A 23,370-nucleotide genomic window follows, 5' to 3' on the forward strand; every position below is an offset into this window, starting at 1 on the left:
ACCTTCAAGTTCGGGGCAGGTTCAGGGAATTATATACAAAATCCGCCCCTACCCCATACCCGGTTCGGGGAAAAATTATTTTCCCCGTCCCCACCCCGTCCTTGTTTAGGATCGGGGAAAATTCGCCCCGTTCGAGGTGGGGCCCCGGTTTTACGGGGGAAATTGCCATCCCTAAAAGCATGAGAGTGCATAATAAGTGGAAAGAAGGGAGGTGAGGGGTCCTCTCACAGTCTCACCACAAAAGCTCACACATGCCTCGTCCTCCTCCTCTCCTTTCTCGCACATGTGCATACTTATTTTTAATGATATAATAAGGCAAAATTAAATGCCCTCAAGGGCCTTTATTGTCTCTCATAAAATTCATATTTATTACTCTCTAATAAGATCATTCTTAAATATCAAAAACAAATAAATAAATAAGACCATTCTTAAGTCTCCCCCCTCTTAATGATCAATGTTTGTAACATCTCCCCTCCCCATTAAATCTCTCTTTTCCTCTTAAATTTTTTTTAATCCCTTTTGGCTCTCTCTAATAAAATAGGAGTGTAAATTAGACGAATTTTTTAGAGGAAATAAATTAAATGGATTAGGCCAAGTTAAAGGTCCACCCTAACATGAACCTTAGCTTTGACCCAAAATAATGCCAAACCCACCCAAATTTGCCCACCAATACATTTGGGTGAGCCTATTTTCTTCTTATATAGAAGTCTAAAAAAACCAGTGCTCCTTTCCATTGGTTATCAAGATTTTCTCTCTTTTTTATTAATTCAATGTAGATTTGCTTCATAGATTGTTTTGATTCAATAATAAAATATAAAAAAATAAGAAAGCACTTAATGTGAACCTTTGGTTATTTTTATAAGTTCAAATTTGAAAGTGCTTTTTAATTTGGTTATTGATCTCATGCTAAGTACATTTTTTTGGTTTTATAGTAGGGGCTGAGCTAGGATTTTTTATTGACGACAGCCAAAAAGTTACAAGTATGGATAGGGGGGAAGCTAGTAAACATAAGAAAATGACCAAAATCTAAGTGGGATTTAAATAGTTAATATGGAGATTTTAGGGCCATGGCTCCCCTCTGCCACCCTGACTCCACCCCTGATTTGTAGGGCTACACAATTGGAGTAGCTCATTCCCCAAACCCTTGACCCCCCAACCTTAGTGGTAGCAGGATTTGATCCTAGGCCTTTGCTTTAACTAGTCATAAAACCTATCAACTAAGCCACCCTTAGTTGGTTCTCATGTTAAGAAGTTGATTATGCACTTCTCATAATATATAAGTTATATAAAAAGGAATAAGTTTGAAGCCCAATAACTAAAAACGAAAAGAAAATTATTTTTTCTACCATTTCATGTGCAAAGAACTAGAAAATATAATCCTATATAAAAACTTTGGTAAGTCCCCGCTACTTAGGTAAGTGACAGGTCCTAGCTCTCACCTAAATGCTCATATGAGCCTCCTTAAATTAAAAAAAAAAAAAAAAAATTCTCAAGCCTTAATTCTAAGATTCCATCTAATAATTAAAATCCATCGTAACTCTTTAATGAAATTCTTCTTAACACACCTCAATTGCCAATGTTTGTAATCTCTCCTCCCTTGTTAAATCCATCTTTATCTATTAAATCTCTTTGAATTCTTATTTAACTGTGTAATAAAGTAGAGGTACAAATTTGATGGGTTAGGTCAGGTTAAGGTCCAACCCTAAGACATGAACCTCATGCCTAGTACCAAAATCAAGGTTACGTTAAAACCCAAATTTACCAACCCAAGCCCACCTTAATTAGCTAAACATAACACAACTTGTAATGGGTTTGAATGTGTTTGGTTAAGCTTGGGTGGATTGTTCAAATGTGGAAGTTTTGTCACTCATGTGTTCCACTTTTTAGCTTTTATTTTGTCCTTACAGTAAATCTATTCACCTTTTTTTGGATAGCACCACAATTTAAAACTAAAGTTAATATATTCATGAAAAATTATGTATTTTCTTTTTGTTTTAATAAATGTATTAATTATATATCACTTATTTTGCTTCGTATATGTCATAATTATTAATTACCTAAACACCACAAAACTATTATTATTGATTGATATTTTATGACTTTTTGTTAAACATTCTAATTTCTTTAAATATATAGTTATTATTAATTGGCATGTATATAAAGTATTTTTTCAGTCTTATCAAATTTCTATTCATTTTTTTTTTTACAAAAAAAAAAAGACTATTCAAATAGGGGGATAGGATAGGGTATGCTGCAAAGTGAATGTTGCATGCGTATTGATACATGGGGTACCCTACTTATCATCAATACTAGGGGTGTCCATGAAAAATCGAAAGACCAAAATACTGAATCGGAAAATGTGGTTAATAGAACTGATTGATTTGGTTTCAGTTTGGTATTTTTGAAAAACTAAAGTATCGGTTTGGTTTTTGGTTAACCTACAAAAAATCGGCAATTAATCGACTGACTGATATATATATATATATATATATATATATGTATATTTTATATATTTTTTTAATATATGCCACATATTTTTTATATATTTTCTATAAATATATACATTATATATATAAATATATACATATATTATATTTATAAATATATTATATATTTTTATAATATATTATATATAATTTATTATTTATAGCATAATATTATACATATATTTATATAAATATATTATAAATATAAAAACTAAAAAATCGAAGAACTGAATAGGTCAAGAAACTGAAACCGGCAAACTGGTTAACCAGTGATACCGGTTTGGTTTCAATTGGAGAAATGGAAAACCCAGTGGTACCGGTTCGATTTGCAAAAATTGCCCATAAACCGTCAATGGACCAGGGACCAGATTTGGATCGGACCCAACTCGATTGAATATGATTTAAACGGTCCAAGAAATTGCATATTGAGTCGGACCGGTCCAAACGAGATGGACCGATACAACTAGGTGCAGGTCCCTTAACTTCCAAATTCTCTCCACGCTCCAACCGCCTCTCTCTCTCTCTCTCGGCGAAATTAGAAGAAGAACAAAGAATCAACTCCCCAACGTCTCTCTCCTTCCAAGTTCCAACCGAATTGGAGGAATGAAAAGAAGAGAAGGGCAAAAAGGGGCTTTTGGAGGAGGATGAACACGCCATCTGTTCTTCTTATGCATACTCTCAGATGACAGATCTTAGATTGCCTCATTGATTGGATTTCACATCCGTTTTTTTTTTTAATCGGTGAGATTTTAGCTTTTGTTTTGCTCTGCATCTCTCGTTTCATTGTCTCTTGATCTTCTCCCAGGAGGCAACAATGGATCTCGGAAAACTCTTCAAAGGTGGAATCTCCTGTGACACAAACGAAGATCGTGTCAAGGAGTATTTCAAATTTTATGGAGAAGTAGTAGAAGCTGTGATCGTGAAGGATATGACCACATGTCGTGCCTGTTGTTTTCTGCTGATTCAGCTGTTGCGGGAAGAGTCGTTATGGAGAAACATACTATAGAGTATAGATGGTAGAATAGTGAGTAGATTGTTGGAAATCAATCGCATTTTGATATTTAAAGAAAAAAAAAAGAAAGAATTGCAATTTGGGTTTTGATTTCAAAAGTTTAATTCCAAGAATTCGATTCCTTAAATTTCATTCTGAATTCCATAAATTTCAGTTGATGATTCATCCTCCCGCACACACATTTATGAAATGAGAACATTCCTTTTGTTTCAAGTTTTCAATGTACTACTTGGAATTAAAGCATTTGATCCTAATATTCCATTTTTTATATTCTTGTGATATTTTTAATATATTTCTGTAGTTTTTAAATCTTTTCTGAGTTTTTCATTTAATCTTTTATGTTTCATTCAATTTGGATTAGTTTGGACCCTTCGGATCCATTTTTATTTTAATTGAACCTGTTTGGACTTGTTTTATATGGATTTGAACTGGATTAGGTCCAGTCTATTTATAAATGAACCCTTATAATTAGACAGGATCAGGGTTGCAAAATGTGGTGTGGGCATATCAAATTATATCAACCGCAGTGTGGTTTGCTCATATCAAATTAAATCAACCAAGGTGTGCCCAAATCATTTTTGGGTCAAAAGTAAAATCATTTATATGACATTTTGTATTTTCTTTTTGAAGCCTATATGACATTTTGTATGGATTCATAACGTTATAACCAGAAACATAACAAAAACATGGGAAAATATATGATGCGGGAAAGACATGGTACTAGAAGAGTTTTGACCAATCAAAATCTACCCATGAATTTTGATAAATAACATCTGATTGTCATGTTCATGATATCAGTTGATTGGTCAAAATGTTTTTAGATATCATAGTCAAAAAATATTCCTATGTTTACATTGTTTGGACTGATACCAAATGCATTTTCCTTTTTAATTTTTAGCTAAGAGCTTAAGATGAGTTCAAATCAACCCCCCCACAACGCCCCACAGCATATCCCTGCCGTATATTGGGAACATCTCACGATGATAATACTAAAAATGATGATGTCATCATTGGGAGATGTTACCGATACACGGCGGAGATGTTCTGTGGGACATTGTGGGGGGCTGATTGGATCTCCCCTAAGACTTGGATACATCTAAATTTATTAAAAAATAAATGTGCCCTAAAAGCAATGTTTTATAAATTATTACATATAATTTTTAAATTAGTTACTATCTGTTGAACTGCAATTTATATAAAGGAATATAACCTCTGACATTGAAAACACGCGGCTTAGTGGGTTAGTTGATTTTTTTTTTTTTTTTAAATTAGCGATTAGGGCTAATGCACTGGAACAAATAAAATGATTCACTATGTAAATTTATTAATTTAAAGATTTTCAAATTTCAAACGTCTCTATGGAGCAGCTGGTGTGGGTTCGGACATTGGGTGCAACAGATGATGATTAAAACGAGATCGGCTTCAGTCAGTGGAAGGCCATTCAAACACCGTTCAAACAACCTTTACAGCCTTGCATTAGAAATATCTCTGTACCTATATACTATATTTCATGGGGCGATATTCCCAATACAAGGCCATAAAGGCTGTTCGAACAGACCTTGCACTAACTGAACCCGAGCTCAATTAAAGCACAACAGATGATGATTAAAACAAGATTGGCTTCAGTCAATGGAAGGCCATTCAAACACCGTTCAAACAACCTTTACAGCCTTGCATTGGAAATATCTCTGTACCTATATACTTTATTTCATGGGCTGATATACCTAATGCAAGGCTATAAAGGCTGTTCGAACAGACCTTGCACTAACCGAAGCTGAGTTCGATCAAAACATGGTCACACAGATAGATGTTATGCGAAGATTTCATGATCAAAATGGTGGCCATATACATGTGAAGAAGTTCAAGGGGGCCGTTTCTGTAATGGTGGGACTACTTGGTTTGGCATCAATTGGACATGTAGAGGAGTTAACTAATCACAATGGCTGTATAGTGGGCTGTGGAATGGTAATAGGGCAAGGTGCCCCAATAGGGCTAGAAATTTCAATTTCTTCCCCATTCCTCCGTGGGGTTGGGATTCTTGGATTTTCCCCACCTCACCTCAATATTCCTACATACAAATTTATATATTTTTTTGATAACTTATCTAAATTATAATGTGTCAGGATCCCTGAATTTGCCCCATCCCGCTTCAATATTACTACATACAAATTAATTATTTATTTAAAAACTTATCTAAACTCTCTCTTTCTCTCTCTCAAAACCACCCAAACCCGATCATGGTAAAAAAACCCACCCCAACCAGGGTGGGGTGGATGTCAGTGGGTCAAATTGCTATACCTTTTCCTCATATAGAGATGCCTCAATCTGATCTACCCAAAACGATCCAATGCACAGGACACTACAACTGTACATTGGGAACATCTTCTGTGCTTACGTGTTACCATCCAGGCTCAGATGGCTCTTGGGTGCCAGAAACTTTTTCATGTTTGTGGTTCTTTCCGCGCGAATCTATCGTTCGGATCAATATTGATAGATGCTAGATGCATTTTTAAGTACTTCAGAAGCATGATGATTTTCATTTTAGGCCGGAAGAAATTTGTTGTAACTTGTAAATCAATGGGGCTCGTCTTTTCCTTGAAAAAATCTGTCATTTTCTCTGGGTTTTCACAGGGTTTATTATGCAGGATTATTCCCAGTAATGACAGAACCATGAATAAAGTATTCATCTTCGATCTACAAACAGCAAATCATCTTAGTTGTAGCTCCAGCTTCATATGTTACAGAGCCTCTCGGTTTTGGAGACAAACGCTTGACCATGGTATGTAGCTTGAAAAGCTATTCAGCACATCTAAACATGACACTTGCCTGCGTTCTGATATGGGAATATGGTATATTTTTGAAAAACATGCAGCACATTGATGATGAATAGTATACGTAAAAAGAGCTTTTATCAAACTATCCACATCTGAAATGCCATCCAGAAGAAAGCGAATAGTGACCCGGGTAATCACAGGAAGAATTTGATCTGCTGTACTGAAGTACTGAGCCTGAAAAAGGTAAAATGGTTGATGTAGAAAACCTCCAGTTAGAAATGCAGAATACAAACCAGAAACCTGTATATTAAAGTGCTCCAAGGACGGTATATCACAGTAAACAATAAATCCTTGCATCAGATAAATAGTCAGGTGCCCAAAAACTAGAGAAGCAGCAAAAATACTTCATCTATTTGATGAATCTATAATTCTAATAAAACCATCTTCATATAAGGAGAAAAATTAAATATAAAACAGTAAAAAGATTATGATATCGAACTAAACAGCAAGCACGATGGTCATCCGGATAGTAACATGTATTCTGCATCTGTAAGAAAGATGATGGATGGACAATTGTAGATTTCTGATGCCTTCAAATGCTTCCTGACATGGTTTTTCATGTCGGATTACTGATAGCTAAATTATAGCCATCATCTGTATAAGTCATGGCCTTCTGTTAGGAGGCAACATATCTGGTTCAGAAGCCACTGGATTCAGGTTCCTGGCAATGGGCATCTCGTGGTTATGTTTTCCCTCGTATGTTGTGATAAAAGATTTTGGATCATCCAATGCCCTTTCAACATACTTGCGCACATTGCACTTGGGACTGGTGCATCTATAGTAACTTCTGCAAGATCAATATCTCAACAAGCATTAGTGGAATGGATGACAGCAGAAACTGTGTTCAACTTGGAAGGAGAAATAGAAGAAAGGAAAACCTAGCAATTTTATGTCAGCAAAGAATAAGCATCTTAAGAAAATCAGAAGTTTAAGTACTAACCTAGGATATGGATTTCCCTTCACAACCTTCTGGCCATATTTTCGCCAGCGAAAGCCATCACCTAGGATCTCAGAATCTGTGGAACTCTGCACCCCAACATTGGGGTCTCTTACCTTTTCACCTGGTATACCTATTTCGTTGGCTTGAGAATCATTCTTCCTGCTGGAAAGAGAGAACAATCAACACCAGTAATAGTATTCACCCACAGAATATGGAAGGTGCAATTTTTTATCATGATCAATAATGGGAGATATAATGAGGAAATTGATTCATTGCCATAAATGAGAAAAGCAACAGATTAACTTGTGCTTATAGAGCATAATAATATAACCTTTTAACAAGACTACCGAATTTAAATTTCTCAAACTAGCAGAACCTGCTACGAGGAAGCAAGCAGTCTTGCACCATGAGAAGACACTGTATATAATTCCTATGCCAGTTTTTAAGAATTTAGTTGAAATCTTACCGTCGCTTACACCTAGGTTCATTGTCCTCTGCATCCATTCCCCTGCTTCCTTCCTCACAGTCCCCACTAAGGCCATAAGAATTATCAGGAGTCCCAACACCACTACTAAGTGGATTATTAGCGGTCACAACTTTTCCTAGACAAGTAGAATGCACTGACAATCCTACTTCATTCTGGTTCTCTGTTCTACCTTCAGATCCTTCCGTCCTTTCATTATGGGTGTTACTCCATAAATGATAGCTGGTGTCATGACCAGTCCCATCAGAAACAAATTCTTGCCCTTGCCCCCCTGATGATTGCCGTTTTGGAGGCTGAGGCTTTGGATGATTGTGTTCACCTTTGTATACAATTTCTGCAATCTGTCCATCAAATGATCTTTCAACCTTCTTTTTCACAGGGCAGTTTGGGTGTGTACACTTATAGTAACTTCTTGGGTACTCACTACCCTTCACTTGCTTTTGCCCATACTTTCTCCAATTATAGCCGTCATAAGAAGGACGATCCCCACTAGTTGTTGCAGGCAGAGCTCTCTGATTCTCTTCTGGGTTCTGCGAAACCATCTTTGAGGGCTCAACTATCTCTCTTTCCAACTGTGATGGCAATTTCAGGTAAGGATTTGAAGTAAGATGATTTTCTGAAGGGTGATTTGCTTTCTCTCCATGCTGAGTCTGGGCCTGGATCTCTGATGGGGTTTGTTGGTGACTGACATAGAAGTTTCCCTGGCCAGGACAAACTCTAATTTGTTAACAATTAATCTCTCAAACTGGGAAGCAAATTCTATTTCTGTTGTGTTTTTGGCAGGGGATTAATTAAACAAAAACACAAAGAACCTGAAGTATAGGACTAATCCAAACCAACTCTAAAGGAAAATCAGATGTCTAATAAATAGCATACTGACCAGGTTTGCCAAGAGAGAAGCAGTTGTCCTTGAAACAAACTTTGCCAAAGGTTTGTATACCACAGTAGATTTACTCTCCGGTTTTGAAACCTTTTCAGATGAACAAACCGCTGTTCCAGATATCTCACCCTGCAAAAGGTCAAAATCTAAACACATTAGTAGAGCTGATCATTTGATAGGCAACAACATCCAAAAGGAAGCCAAGAAACTAAAAAGACCACCTGGGGTGGAACCATCCCAATTGGAGCACGATTTGCCACTGGCTTGAATCTCACTGTCTTGGGCCTAATGGCAGCAACTACTGTTTCAGGATATGCACCAGAAGGTGACGCATTAATTGCACTGGTAAGAAGCTCTGAAAAGGACCTGAAACTGGAACAAGGTCTTGAAGCAACAGGTTTAGCTATCACCACCCTCTCTGAATCTTTAACTTCCATTTCAGCAGACATGACAGATCAGTCTTCAAGAGTTTTTTTCAGTCAAGGAATGCAACTAAACCAATGTGTTTAAGAAAACCAGTTAGCAACCACTCTGGATCCACGCATTGTCATATTAGATTGAGAAATTATAGGGGAGGAGGAACTTGATATAAAAAAGTACTAGAGCCCTTCAGGAAGTTGATTCTGGTTTTGTTGGCTCTGACAATTCCATCAATCCTGCCAAATAGTAACGTTAGACCCTAATAAAAAGAAGACCAGCATCGAAGGGCTAAAAAGAGCATTACCAAAAGAACAAAGTATTTATATTTTCAGGCCCAAAACTCAGGTTGGGAGTGCTGCCTCAAATCCCCACATGGACTTAATTGGGCTTACCTCAGGGAACCTTTTACAGAGGTGGATGGCCAGTCTCTTAGATTAGGAATACAAGATGTTTGACATCACACTATGCAAATGGGACGCAAATAAACACACTGAAAGTTTTACATGCTTGAATTGTTGAGTGGTTGAAGCACTTCGGTACAATCCACATATGTTTGCTTTCACTTCCACATTTTCACTTCAAAACATTTGATTCGTTTTAAATTCAAGTTCTCATCTTTTTTATATATTATCATCATTATTATTGTTATTATTATTATTATTAGTTATAATATTTTTACTTTTTTGTTTTTTTTTTTATAAATTGCACCTTGCACCTTGGGTACTAGAAGGCCCTTGTGCTTTTAAAACACTACCTATGATGCAGTCACCTAAAACTAAGTGTCAACCAGGTCAACTAGACTGACTAATGACTAGTTCTATCGATATGGCAAGCCAACCAGTTAATTCCATCAATGTGGTAGGAAAGATCTAGTGAAGAAATCTAAATGGCTAGCATTTTTCTAGAAGCTTATCTTGTTTTAGCTACATGGAGAATGGTCAATCCAGGTAATCCATCAGATAGAAATGCTCATGTGCACAGACAAAGTGTTAATATAAGTTATGCACATCTCTCAATCTTGTAAAGAACCTCAACAAGGTAAAATACCAAGAAAAGTTCACAAGAAGACAGATTTTACATGGCTCAGCCTTGAGCCTACATCCACGGGAGAGATTGACATGTTTTTTGTTATGATAAAACAATGGAGGAAAATACAAGATTTTTTTGAAGATAAATAAAAAATAAAATTTATTGAAGAAAAAGAAGATAGAGATTACAAAAGGTGATAAGTAACCACCCAGCAAAGGAAAAAACAAAACATACAGCCCACACCCTTAAACATAACCTTCCGGATCCCACAAGAAACAACACAAAGAGGCCCCAACCCACCACTAAAACCAGAGACCCGAACAATGATACACAATGAAATTGACCCCCCAAACCCCAATAAAAACACCAAATCCACCCTGAATTTGCCTCAAAACATTAAAAAAAAAAAACACAACACTTCCAATGGTTGAATCGCACGCCTCTTTTCTTTTCTAGATAACTTTCTTTGTCTTCTTCACCCTCTTTTTTGGTCCGACCCCAAATAAACCTACCTTCAATCTAGCGAAAATACAAGATTCCCTTTGGATTTAAATCTCAAAATTAGCCTTAACTCTCCCTTTCTTCTCTATTAAAACCCAAAGAATGAACCTAACAAAAACTAAAAATAATTTTAACAAAACCACTCTCACTCCCCTTGTATGGTAACTATGCATATGAGGCTTCCTCACTCCATCAGTTTTACTCTTTCACCCCTTTTTATAACAGTTAAGAATATTATTTTTAGAAACCCAAAGATGATGCAATTACAAAATAAGCTTACAATTATGCAAGTCCACAGCTTATTCTCCTTTACGGAAAAGGAAACCATAGCTGACATATGAGAAACAAGAGACTAACTCTAACAATCTCCACCTTAGTTTCTTTTGTAAACACCTTGAAGATCTCCATTTACCATCCCCAGCTCTTTGTTAACACCCATTAGCCTTAAAAACACCGTTGCAGCTAAATACAACTTCAAATTACTGAGCCCTAATTTTACCTGATTCAGTAAACACAAATACACATTTAGCTGCTTTGAGTCAACTTTGTTAGTCACATCCAAAGAGAGACCTTGAACCTTTTTCTCTACCAACAGGATTTATTACCTCATCATTGTCTGCATCCTGGAAACATGTAAATATTGTCTCTGACCCAACTATGAAAGATACCTTATGTAGGGTCATACAATTCCATTCACACCAGTTCCAGTCACCCATCAAGGTCTTGGGAATAACTTCATTCTCAACTAGAAAAACAAGCCCTCTAAGCCCTTCTCTCTCTTTAAGACAATACAACCGCATATGCTTTCATGGATCCCCATTTAGCTAAATATCACAATCATGGGAATTAAAAATGGTTTAGGAGTGGTTTTAAAATAAAAAATGGTTTTCACATTTTGATTGTCACATTTTTTGGGTTTTGAGCGAGATAAAAGGGAGATAGGTGTACAAAGGCTTTAGGAGTGGTTTTAAAATTCAAAATCACAAGAAATCTTTTTTGGTTTTATTCCTTCCCATAGAGAAGAATAAGTTGATCTCTCTTATGTATACAGGCACAAGGCCAAACCATGTAAGATTTGTATCCTTGTGTGGTACTGTGGTTCTATTTTCTTGGTGGCTTTCTTTGTTGAGGTCCTCTGCTCTGCAGGGTTGAGTGATATGCTATAACTAGTAGCAATACCCCGCATATGCACATCATGAGTCCTCTAGTCCACATGATTCTGTGCTGTAACACTTAATTGAAGCTTTTCTCAACCAATGCCAGTTATTGAAAGCTGACTTTTTTAGTTAAAATAATACATTAAAAATGGCTCTAGTTTACCCTGGTGGCATGGGTTCACAGGTTGCTGGGATAAAAACTTGTTCCATGAACAGCAAATGAACATGTAGAGCCCTTTTCTGCAACCATCTTAACATGTAAGAATTCGTGGGTAATCTAGCCATATGCAAGCCCAGAAAGGATGCAGCATTCTTCTTGCACTCTGCTTTTGGGACAAGACTACCCGAGAAAAACAGCATCCCAGTCATCTAGATTTCAAATTCAGACTGCCTATCTAACTCCATGCTCAAACATCCCCATTATCATTCATCCATCACTTCAAGACCGGACAACTTCCCATCCACAACTACAGCTGACGTCCAACAAGCTTCCCAAAGGTTATTAATCCACTACAACACAAAGCAACTCCATTCACAACCAGAATGATGTCCCTTTTGTTACAAGTTCTTGCATCTCTACTTTACTTGTCTCCAATCTCTAAAAACATTGAATACCAAAAATTTGACTTGTTATTTCAACTTGCAAGTCCTTCCGAGGAGACTTGAATAGTTAAGGGTGCAATAGTAAGCATCTGACCAAACTGATTTTGAAGGATAGATGATTCTATTTCTCAACCAACAAATAGGAAAGAAATAACCAAATCCATCAACTTCCAACCTAAAAAATGTTACAGGAAATGCATTAAAGACAAAAGTAGCACCTTAAATGGTTAGGGTTGAATCAACATCCTAAATGATCCTGACCAATAATAGATATAAACAAGTAAACATATCAAGCCACCAACCTAAGTTGGCATCATACAAATTGTCTGAAAGCAAGTTTCAAACCCTTGTGTCATACCACTTGTGCTCACTTGTTGGTGCAAGACTGTATAGGAAAAACAAAATCCAGCTCTTCAAATTTGTTTTCCTATTTGCCCCATGTTTGCTAACAAGCATCTCGTAGGTTGTTCATTGCCTACATGAGCCAACTTTCTGTTACAACTATAGCTATCTCCTCTTTGTTGTAAACTCTTACATCCTTCTTCTAGTTCTCCTTGATACTTCTCTTGGACATCAATGAATATCAGCAATAGGAAACTTTTTCTGTCATTCAACTTCCAAGTCCCTTTCCTAGGTCACTTAAATAGTGAAGGATGCAGCAAGCTAGCAATCACCAGTCACTGAAGTTGAAGTATGTGCAGCCTTCTCAACCAAAAGAATACATTAGTTATATGCCAACCTAAATAGGGTAAACATTTCAAATCTATTAATCCCATGTTTTACGCACAAAATAATACTTCAAATTATTAGGGTCGAATAGATTTCCCAATGATTTTGCACCCATCAATGGATACAACAGAAAAATGCACTAACCTGTGTGACCTGACCACAATCCAAAAAGAAGACAAGAAAATGAAACTGAACGCTTTACTTTTCTTCTGAAAGTAAGGCTAGAAATTGATTTTAACTGCAACGGCAAGAGTAAGCACGTAACCCCAGATTAACAATAGCAATAATACCAAATTTAGGGAACAAAAAAAACATGCCAGAATACAAAAACTGAAAGTTTAGCAAACTGAATCACCTAAGAGAAGTCCCAAATTCATCATCAGTAGATTCAGTACATTCAAATTTCAGTCAAACAGAAGATAACACGATAAGTCGCAAGAGAAGAAGTGTTCACTAACCAGACTTGCAATAACTAATAATCTCTTCCATTGGTTGATTTCCATGAAACTGGATTTGCAAACTCATTTTATAGCTTCCGGGCCCTCTGCATTACCAAAACCTGCAAGAAGACAAAGAAGGTACGATAAGAGAAGATGATAAATCTGATGAAGATAGAATCTTTTTGAGCCAACCAGCTGAACATATTGAAACCAGCTAAGCTTACAACAGAGGTTTCGTCGCTTTTGTTTAAGAAAACAGTGCCTTAAAATTGAGATAGAAGGAAAAAAGTCACTAAAGTAGTACGGCTTTAGGCACAAAATTTATAAGAAAAAAGTGCATGAAATAGAAGCCATACCTCTGGTTATGTGGTTCTGGTTTCTGGCTTTCTTAAAGCAAAGAGAGAAGAGAAAGGCAGCTGGAGAAGAAGAAAACAAGGAATTCCAAACGATTCTATCTTTATTTTGTTATTGTTTATCTGTAGCGGAGTTGCTCGAGAGTCGAGAAAACCTTTTAAATGAAAAAAAAAAAAGAAAGAGGAGATCAAAAGAATATAAGAATCCCAAAAAAGTTTAGAAAAAAGGGTTTGAACAGAAAAGTGATCTGGGCAATGGGCATCATTCTTGAATAATTTTTTCCCCTCTTTTTTCCCTCAAAACGAGACCATGAGAGTGTGCATTTGGCTTTGTTGGACACCGGGCAACTAACTGTCTCTGCGTCTCTTTGACTGCTAGTTTTCTGAAACCAAGCTGAAATTACAATTCTAGGCCCCTTTGTCGGCCGAACAAAACGCTCACCACGCGGGGATAAAGCTGTAAATTCATCCGAACCGTTCTCCCTCGACTTCTTCCACGTTCGGATAACTACTCGGTAGTTGAGCTTTGGGCTTTGCCTTGAGACTGAGCCAGAACCCTGGAGTACGGGATTTTTATGAATGTCCTAAAAAAATCAAACAAATTACTCTGTAAAAAAAGCAAAAAAGAATTACCCGACCCGCTTTTCGGATATGGATTTCTGCTTCAAAGTTGTTAAACCCGACCCGAGCATTTATTTGGGGTTGGGGGGAGGGGGACTGCGCTTGTGTCAGGTGGATTCAATTCAGGAAAGTGGATTCGTCGCTACGGAAAGAAATGCTCTGAAATTATTATTATTAGAAAAAAAATAAAAAAATAAATGAGAGATGGGTGGAGGGTTTATCATGTAGCTAAGATTGGAGAAGTAGGTAGGGAGTGGAAAGTTTGTTGGGACGTGAGGGAGTGTGATGGCAGCACGTGGGGTGGGGAGGATGGCGTCCCTCTCCCTTTTCAACCCCCTCGCTCCCGGTGGATTGATTCAGCCAACCAACCCCTCGAACCGATGTTCCACGCATGCAACGTGGACTGGTAGCTGCGCGTGTAGTGTCTGACTGTCGAGTGTGTGCGCTTGTTTCGTGAATGCTGCCGTGTATCTGGTCCGGTTTTTCTAATCTCCTGGGTTGACGTTGATGTAGAATTTTAATTTTTTTTATAGATTATTAAAATTTAGAAAAAATTTCACTTTAATATCCTGAAATTTGGGTAGTGTCAAGTTAGTAGTCACTACCGTTAACGATTCGTTAGTTATCTTATCACATATGTAATTTAAAATGTAAAAAACTATCCTTGAAATCAAAACACTGTTTATTATCTTGAAAACAAAATACTGTTCATTGCCACCTTTTCCCATCTCCTCTATCCCTTCCCCTTCCTCCCACTACCACCACCACAACAACCATCGCAAGCGTAGCGCGTCATCTTCGGGCAGCGTTGCGACTTCCTGTGTCACTACGGCTTTGCCTCCACCTGAGCAGCCACATGTGATGTTGTCGGGCCGGAAATTAAGGAGGACTTGGGTGCTCTCGCTATACTGGAAGACAGAGTAAAGAAGCTCAAGAGTCCCAAGGCGTCTCTCGGCCTGACGCTTAGCGAGAACTAGATTGACTCCGCCTTCGGCCTCCTCACCGACTGGCTCTACGAGTCATGCGGTGCTGTCTCCTTCTCTAGTCTCGAGCACCCCAAGTTCCGGGCTTTCCTTAACCAGGTAGGCCTGCCTCCGGTATCCCGCCGAGAGTTTGCAGGGTCCAGGCTCAACGCCAGGTTTGAAGAAGCCAAGGCCGAGTCAGGAGCGAGAATTAAGGACTCCATGTTCTTTCAGGTTACGTCTAATGGGTGGAAGCCAAAGGTTTTCGGCAGTTATGGTGGAGAAAACGTGTGGTGAATTTGATAGTAAACCTCTCAAGTCCCAATAGCCCCATTCCGTCCAAGTACGTAGAGGAGATCCTCTAGAAGACGATCACCGGCATATGTGGGAGTGTGGTGCAGCGGAGATCCTCTAGGCACAGGGAGGGAGGATATTAATCAGAGGAAGTAGCAGTCGTACCTGAGTTGGAACTCAAAGACCGTCATTCAGAAGTGCCCAGATGTATGAGTTGGAGCCACCCAGTAGAACGAGTTTGTTCCAGAGGGTGCAGCGGTAATAAAGTAGAACTTTTCTTAAAATTTATCATCTATTTATCCATTAAAAACTAACCCAACCTATGTATCAAACCCTCAACCCTCACTCTAACCAAACCGAAGGTGACAGTTCGCCTATTGGTAAAATCAATGTTTCAAAAACCGATCTGAAACCCAATCACTTTGGTCACCAGTTTTTGGGTTCTATTTGATTTGAATAGATGGCCTATTTTAAGTTTAAAAAATTAATTAAAATAAGAAAATGATCAAAAATCATTATCGGTGTCAAATGGATCAATGAATCATTGATCAAATCAATAGTTATTGGCCAAAAACAGAACCAATTGTCCAGCAGTGCTAAACAGTCCAACTATATCTGGATCAATGATGATTGAAAACACCGGGGAAAATCTCTAATTGGTTGTAGTGGATTGAATGAGGGGCCTATGGCTTTGGAGGAGATCTACCCTCCAAAAAAATTTCTAACCCAATCAGTAATGACTTACAATAGAGGGCCCATTGTCAGTGGGTGTTTGCCATGGCTGCATTCTACATAATAATTTATTATTTGTTTTGAATGCAGAGATGCGACCGGCCTTATTACACCCAAAGATGTCTCTATGTTGGGGAGACAACTTTTTGGAAGCTTCCACCGAAGCCTCTATGCACATAATTCTATTGTACCACCATTTGAATAGCATAGATAGATGCACCATATATAATTTGAAAGAATATACAATCACAAGTCTCTATTGCAAATAATTTTATGCAAGTGTTTCTATATTAAAGCATATTTGTATTTGTATTCGTGTTCGTATCTGAATTATCCAATATAATACCTGATATCGATATTTTGATCTTTAAGCTTAGGTTGGTACATAGCATTAGTCTTAGCCTAATCCACTTTTATATCAAATTAACATTTTTCAGCCCAACGCCCCTCTATCTCTCTCACTTGCCAAATCAGATTTGATTCTTATAAAATTATCCTTACACTATTTTTATGGTCTTTGCAATCATGTATTGAGAATATTTTCCCATGAACAAAAAGATATAATTATGAATATATATTCGTAATATAGGGCTGAAAATGATTGTGAGAACGGTGTGAACAATATTGAGTCCGCCCTGCTCTTTTGCCTCGGTTACACATCTATACATGCCAAAATGAACTATGTGAGAGTTAAACATAATGCATCTATAATATTGACCCCAAACTGTTATTTTACCCAAAATCATTAAACTAGTCACTGATCTGCTGATTCAGAACCGTCAATCCGAATAATGGTTTTGGGATTTTTTTATTTAATTAATTTTCTGATATTTTAAGTTGTCATGGGTCGATTCATTTGGAGTTTGGACCGAATGGTCCATTAATTCAAACTATATAAAGCAGGATCTCCAATTCTCCATGTTGTGTATCAGTGGATCCCGTGTGTGTCCTATTACTAACCCTTGCACTTGGCCCTTCTAGGGGCTAAAGCCGCATTATTGATACCCCCTACCGAGTATCAACCAAAAAGAAAACATAAATATACCTATTTGTGGATATGTGCAAACAATATTCATTTATCTTCATGACTGCATCCCTACTTTACATGCATTCTACGTAATATGTGCAATGTTTTGAAATTGTCATTGATTTAGACAATTCAGGAATCATTCAGTTAATTGGTTCTGTTTTATCTTAAATTTGATTTTTGGCTAAAAACCATAGAATTGGTCAATATCAATGACCTGTTGATCCGGGTAACTGAACCATCGGCCTGTTCAATGATTTAGGCCGTTTTTTAATTTTTTGTTAGAATGTGATGTCTATTCAAACCAGATGTTCTAACTGTTGACCTAGAAGCCAAAATGATTCCGATTCCAGATCAGTTTTTAAAACCTTGACTATGTGTATTTGCCAAAACACCCCCTGTTTTAGGGTTCAATAACACGATTGATTTTGCTTTTGAAAACAAAAACAATTGTGACATCATCAAGAGCATAGATAAAAAAAAAAAAATGTTGTTTAATTAACATGATTGGTTTTGTTTTCAAAAAACAAAGCCTACCAAACACCCCAGATAAATAAAAGGTTGTTTCATTAATCTATAAATATTTTTACATGAAAGGCCTTATTGATTACAGTTTGAATGTAATCCAAAATGCTAGGTTTGGTTCGCCTAAATGCTAGGAGTGTTTGGTTCGCTATAAAGAAGCAACTTTTGTACTGATATCGACTAATCATCAATAGAAAACTAAAGTAAAAAAGTTCGGGTTTTTAATCTTTTGAACTGTACAGCTGAAGAGGCCCAAGCCTCTGCATTCTTAGAAGGCCTCCATTTCTATGAGTGTCAATTGGATCAGATTTGGTCTAATCCGATCTGGTTTAATGTGAGTCTATTACAGATAGACCAGGTTAAATCTAATCCCATAAATACTTTGGACCATTTTGGGCTGGTCCAATTCAATGTCTGGACTATTTAGTCTCTCAAATTGGTTCCAATCCAAATCTGGTCCATTGACACCTGTATTCTTATCCTCTATCAATAGATTAGATATTGGTTCAACCCGATCTAATCCAATATAAATCCATTACAGATGGGCCAAGTCCAATCCAATCCAATTAATACTTTAGAGGATTAGTCTGAACTGGTCCAATTTAATATCTTATTGGTCTAACCAATCCGTCCAAATTGATTTTGATTTTGAACAAAATCCAACACAAAACTGGTCCATTGACACCCCTATCTATGTTGTCCTCAACTTGGGATTAACAAAATTAGTTATTAAGAAAATAACTGATTTCTGTTGGAAGCTTGAATGGAGCCCCCTTAAGGCCTTAATTAGCGAATTAGAATGAGTGAATGACAATCGCCTATTGCATAAGCTTATTAGAGAAATTCAATCACGTCTTAGTTATGTATTCTCCTCGTTCCTGTATTGAGGTTGGTAATAAGCTAGCTCTTTATGGTGCAATCATAATCATATTATTTGGTCTAATCCTCCTAATTTTCTAATTTCTACCTCCTTGGAGGAAGACTCTTTATACCCAATTTGATGAATTTGATTAATGATATATGAGCTTTAAAAAAGGGAAATTTATTTATGTTAATGAGTAACTTAATATGATGAATTACTTCTCATAAATCAAGAGCACATCCATTTTCTTAAGCTTAAAAATGTGAAAATCTTTCATTTACACTCAGCATTCAATTCAAGCAGCAGCAGTCGACAAGATAAAGCAAAACGGCAAGAAGGTAAACAGAGGACTAGGAGTCTGAAATGCCAAAAATAAAAGGAAAAAAAATCCTCCATTAGAGATGGAATTCAATCAGCCAAACTCCCAGATGAAAGAGAGATATTTCCAAAACTCCATAACTAAATAGAAAAGGGGTTTTTGAGCCTTAAGCTCTGCAACCTCCCTTGTGATGATTTCCCCAATAAAATACAGAGAAGTCAGTAATGGAAATAAATTCAAAGCATCACGTGAACTTCCTTTTAATTTCCATTGCTGGCATTCTTGTGTTTCATTTGGGGGTTGAAGTGCTGTGACAACAGTAACAACAAATGTGGACCATGTAGTTTCTGATCATAAACCTACTGACATTGAAAAATCAAAGCAAAATCACTTCTATGCAGCTTCCAGATAATGGCCTTTATCATTCATTAGTGGGTGTAATTCAATAGAGGCATTTAACCTGCTCCCATTGAGGCTTTCCACCCATCCCACCTCAGTTAGGGTGTTTCTTTAACTATTGACCGGTTTATGGTGGGTTTCGGGGGATACCTGAAACTCTGGTGATTGGTGACAAGGTGGGGGTGTTAATTGTCCACCTCGCCCTAAGCCCGATTATACATATATGTATTATAATTCTTAATTTTTAAATATCAAATAAAAAAAATATTTTTATATATAATTTTTTATTTTTATAAAATATGTTTTCTCAAAATCGAGCTCGAGCCGAGCCAAATTCGAACTTGTGAAGTTTTTACTCGAGCTGAGCTTGAGCTCAAGATTCTGGCTCAAACTCAAGCTCAATTCGAGCCTTATAGAACAGTCTCAATCCGACCTCGAATCTCATACTATTCAACTCAGCTCGACTCGAATCCACACCTAACAGTATTAATATAGCATTTTTAAGGCCATGTTGGTTTCTGTTGTACATTCACTAAGATACCTCCTGAAAAGGACCTACTGCATTGTCCTTAGCGTTTTGTTATCATATTATTTGCATCGTCATCCTTTGGCAAGTTTCGCAGTACAATAGCGACAGAACAAATTTGTAATAGGAATTTTTGTGGTGGTCACACGTAGACCAAAACCTTCTTCACAAACGATCTTAACAGCTCAGCCTTTCCCAACCTTGATATCTAATCCTCTTGTCCAAATGTGGTTGTACCATTGGGCTATAGGCTGTGTCTCATGGTCATTGGAACGTGCTACTGATATACTGAATGTTGTTGCGTCTGAGACAAAAATGGACAGCATAGAATATTACCTTGGATGAGGCCCCGAGGAAAGTACTCTCTTAAGCTTGATTCGGGCGTCGGTTTTTGAATTTGGCATATTCTTGAATCTTGATTATTGTTGTACTCATATTTGCTACAGCCATGGTTGCAGGATTTCCTTCCGACTCTTCAATAGAAAGAAAGACATAATCGTAATATGCTTAAATTCTGAAGACCAGGTGTGACCTGCTTTTGGATTGGATAACTAATGTGTCTTTATCTCTTTGTTTATTTATTTATTTATTTTTGGGAGCAGGGGTTCTTGGGTTTTGAGTATATGATATTCCAGACTAGTATGTATTATAAGGTAAATACTAGTAAATAGAAATTAGATCATGATATGGGAATGAACTGTCAGTTTGGATTAGGTGGGCACGACGTTGTAAGCATGTTCAATGAGTATTTAAGAAATTTTTTGACACCTATTCTTTAAAATACCTCAAACCTATCCTTCAAAAAGATTAAAAACCACTTTTGACAGTTATCAAAATATTTATCAAGTATTCATCCAACATTGCTTACTATATTGTGCCTAGTAGATCCGGTCCCACTGTCACAACAAAACCCCCTTTGTATTGACATACATCCCACTTTATGACACTAGGTCCCACGAAGGTAGAGTAGAGGCTGAGGTCTTTCACTTGTAGTACAAGAAATTCTTCATTTCACAAGCTAAGCTAGTAGGATTCTAACTTCAGAAGCTCAACTGGTTGAATTGTATAGGGGAATCCAACCAAGTAGATGCATTACCTGAGAAAAGCAATGAAGCCTACTTCCATTATGATAGATGATGCAGCTGCTATTGGAGGAAAGCATGAAGTAGATGCCTTTCAGTAATTCCTTGCTCTTCATTAGTTATACGAATTGGGATTAGCTAAATGCTTTGGCTGTTTAGTGGGTTGTGGAACCAATGATAAGGTTTCAGGTCAGTAATAAATTTATGGGCCCTACTGTAAAAATGCGGGCCCTATATTTTATTACTGGCATGGAATCTTATCATTGGTTCTACAAACCGTTAAACAGCTAAACCTTAAATCATGAAGACATCTGTGTTCAATCATAACAGAGCCCTACACTTACTCTAGAGATGGAATATGAGACATGGTTTTTAAAACCGAACCGGTCAGGGGTCCGGTTATCGATTCAAACGGTCCAACCGTTCAATCCGAACGGTTGGCCTGTTCTAACAAAATTGAAAAATGGTCAAAACCGTTCGAATGGTTAATCGGCCGGTTCAGCAATTTTCTGACCAAAATCAACGGTTTTTTAAAAAAAAAAAAGTGGTTCTGAGGGAAAATGGAATTGACCGATTCCCGGTTTTCCTGTCTGACCGTCCGGTCCAGTTCAGCACGGTTTTGAAAACCATGATATGAGATATCTTGTCAAAATTGCGGTAAAGGGAGAGCTCCTAGCGACTGGCTTAGCTTCTGATGTGTAAAAGAATGGCCACTTCTGCCCGTGGACACACAAGAGTTTATATATAAAGCATTCTTTCTCTACGAATTTTTCTGCGCTTGGCAAAGGGTGCATCATCTCTCGTGTTTCTTTTCTTCTCTTTCTTTGTTCGTTGCTTTACCTGTTAAAGTTAAAGTTGATGGATTATAATTTCATGAGCAATTTATTTAGTCCTGATCTCCACATTTTTTTTGACCAAGAAAGAATACTGTGGTAATGTCAATTAGTTATTATCTTTATTTTCATTTAAGCAGTGCCGTGATAGGTTGATGGCTCCTTTGTCAAATTAATCTATTAACAGTGACAAACTCTTCCTACCATGAAGGAAAATACCAATCAAACTTTTGGAGGATTTGATGGGTTTGATAACCAGATCTTTGCCTACATCCAAAGAATGTCCCAACCGTTAGGCATATCCATAATGTGACTTGTAAACATGCCCATTTTGAATAATTTCAAAATTTTGGCTTTTAAGCATTTTTTAAGAATTTCTGGCCCATCTTGGCCCACACATAATTTTTTAAAATACCCATATTACCCCATCAGAAAGAAACACTTTTTCACCAAACACTGATAAGCACTCCCAGGCGACCACTATCCGAGGGTGGCCGAATTCCATGAAATGGTAGTTATAAAGTTCCACAAACCATACGGAGCGTTTCAATATGTCTTTTAAGTTTTAGTTTTCGCATCAAAGTGTTTGTTTTCTGCATATACTAAAGCAATAATAAATTAGTCCCGTCACACGCCCCCCACATCCTAAAGCACAACATCTAAAAGACCAGAACTGATCCCTACATAAACAGCTGGGTGCTAATTTCATGTACATAATTCCACATGCACCACAAGCACACAGGTAGGTTAGCAACCAACGTTTCGGTTTGTCTTTTCATGTGCTGCCTGTCGCACAAATTGCCCCCGAACACGTGGTCGCTGTTCTGCCAATCTTTTCCTACTCTGGTATCGTACCTGACAAAATACATAAGAGATTTCATCCAGTTCATTTTAAGTAATAACAAAAACAAACAAAAAATAAATCACAGGATGAGGATAGAAACACCATGTGAAAGCACAAGTACAAATCCGCTATCCTAGCATGATTTAGCTGACTTTGATCACATCAAATTAATAAATGTATGGACTCTCAAAAGGTGGAAAAGTAAAAGAATGATTTGTTGTGTCAGTTCTTGTGGTGAAGTTAATCCAGGTTGCGTTAGAAGTGTCCAACTCAAGTTCAAACTTTGTAGCTGTCAAGGGTAGTTAATCCTTTTGTAAAATCGAGGTTGAGTTTTGATATTTTGATATTTTTGCTGACATGAGAAGAGGAAATTTTCCAACATGTCCCATTATGTAAAATCTCAGTACGCTTCTGCAATATGGATTGCTTTATTTCTAATTCACGAGTATCTATGCTGTATAACTTTGTTGTTTGGT

The 23,370-nt window shown here is 37.2% G+C and overlaps 2 protein-coding genes and 1 long non-coding RNA gene across 11 annotated transcripts in view; 1 reads left to right on the plus strand and 2 right to left on the minus strand.

Moving 5' to 3' along the window:
* Window positions 1-6,054: 6,054 nt before the first annotated feature.
* Window positions 6,055-14,341, minus strand: LOC104599334 (WRKY transcription factor 44-like). Of its 7 annotated transcripts, none has more exons than XR_016082651.1 (8): window positions 13,872-14,339; window positions 13,534-13,634; window positions 8,858-9,292; window positions 8,637-8,765; window positions 7,739-8,457; window positions 7,273-7,434; window positions 6,777-7,119; window positions 6,055-6,506 (listed from the first exon to the last, which is right to left on the minus strand). XR_016082651.1 is itself a non-coding variant. In XM_088898515.1 (8 exons), exons 4-8 carry the CDS (start codon window positions 9,083-9,085, stop codon window positions 6,936-6,938), a joined length of 1,422 nt encoding a protein of 473 aa, XP_088754641.1. In that variant the 5' UTR covers window positions 9,086-9,292; window positions 13,220-13,313; window positions 13,534-13,634; window positions 13,872-14,339; the 3' UTR covers window positions 6,604-6,935. The 7 variants fall into 7 exon arrangements, 6 of the variants coding, with proteins under 6 accessions (XP_088754641.1, XP_088754643.1, XP_010260137.1 ...); XM_088898515.1 differs by lacking the exon at window positions 6,055-6,506 and adding an exon at window positions 13,220-13,313 and having other exon boundaries at window positions 6,604-7,119; XM_088898517.1 differs by lacking the exons at window positions 6,055-6,506; window positions 13,872-14,339 and adding exons at window positions 13,220-13,313; window positions 13,740-13,840 and having other exon boundaries at window positions 6,604-7,119.
* A 771-nt stretch (window positions 14,342-15,112) lies between these two features.
* On the plus strand, window positions 15,113-16,791 carry LOC148802145 (uncharacterized). The gene is made up of 2 exons (XR_016082812.1): window positions 15,113-16,003; window positions 16,568-16,791. It is a non-coding gene; the product is annotated as an uncharacterized LOC148802145 (long non-coding RNA).
* Window positions 16,792-22,589: 5,798 nt separating this feature from the next.
* LOC104599335 (two-component response regulator-like PRR37) overlaps window positions 22,590-23,370 on the minus strand; it is a 39,988-nt gene continuing 39,207 nt past the window's right edge. For all 3 annotated transcript variants that reach the window (XM_010261837.3, XM_010261838.3, XM_088897180.1), the window contains one exon: window positions 22,590-22,905. In XM_010261837.3, coding sequence (XP_010260139.1) covers window positions 22,798-22,905 — 108 coding nt within the window. In that variant the 3' untranslated portion in view covers window positions 22,590-22,797. The remainder of the gene's footprint in view (window positions 22,906-23,370) is intronic.

This window comes from Nelumbo nucifera, chromosome 2 (genome assembly GCF_055504915.1).
Source record: "Nelumbo nucifera cultivar China Antique chromosome 2, China Antique-T2T, whole genome shotgun sequence".
Taxonomy (NCBI): domain Eukaryota; kingdom Viridiplantae; phylum Streptophyta; class Magnoliopsida; order Proteales; family Nelumbonaceae; genus Nelumbo; species Nelumbo nucifera.

Coding starts and splice junctions, on each gene's coding strand:
- LOC104599334 (XM_088898516.1), bottom strand. CDS start 9,085: ATGTCTGCTGAAATGGAAGTTAAAGATTCAGAGAGGGTGGTGATAGCT. Junction 8,766..8,857: donor TTGGGATGGTTCCACCCCAG/GTGGTCTTTTTA, acceptor GACCTTTTGCAG/GGTGAGATATCTGGAACAGC. Junction 8,458..8,636: donor CTTCTCTCTTGGCAAACCTG/GTCAGTATGCTA, acceptor TGTCCTGGCCAG/GGAAACTTCTATGTCAGTCA.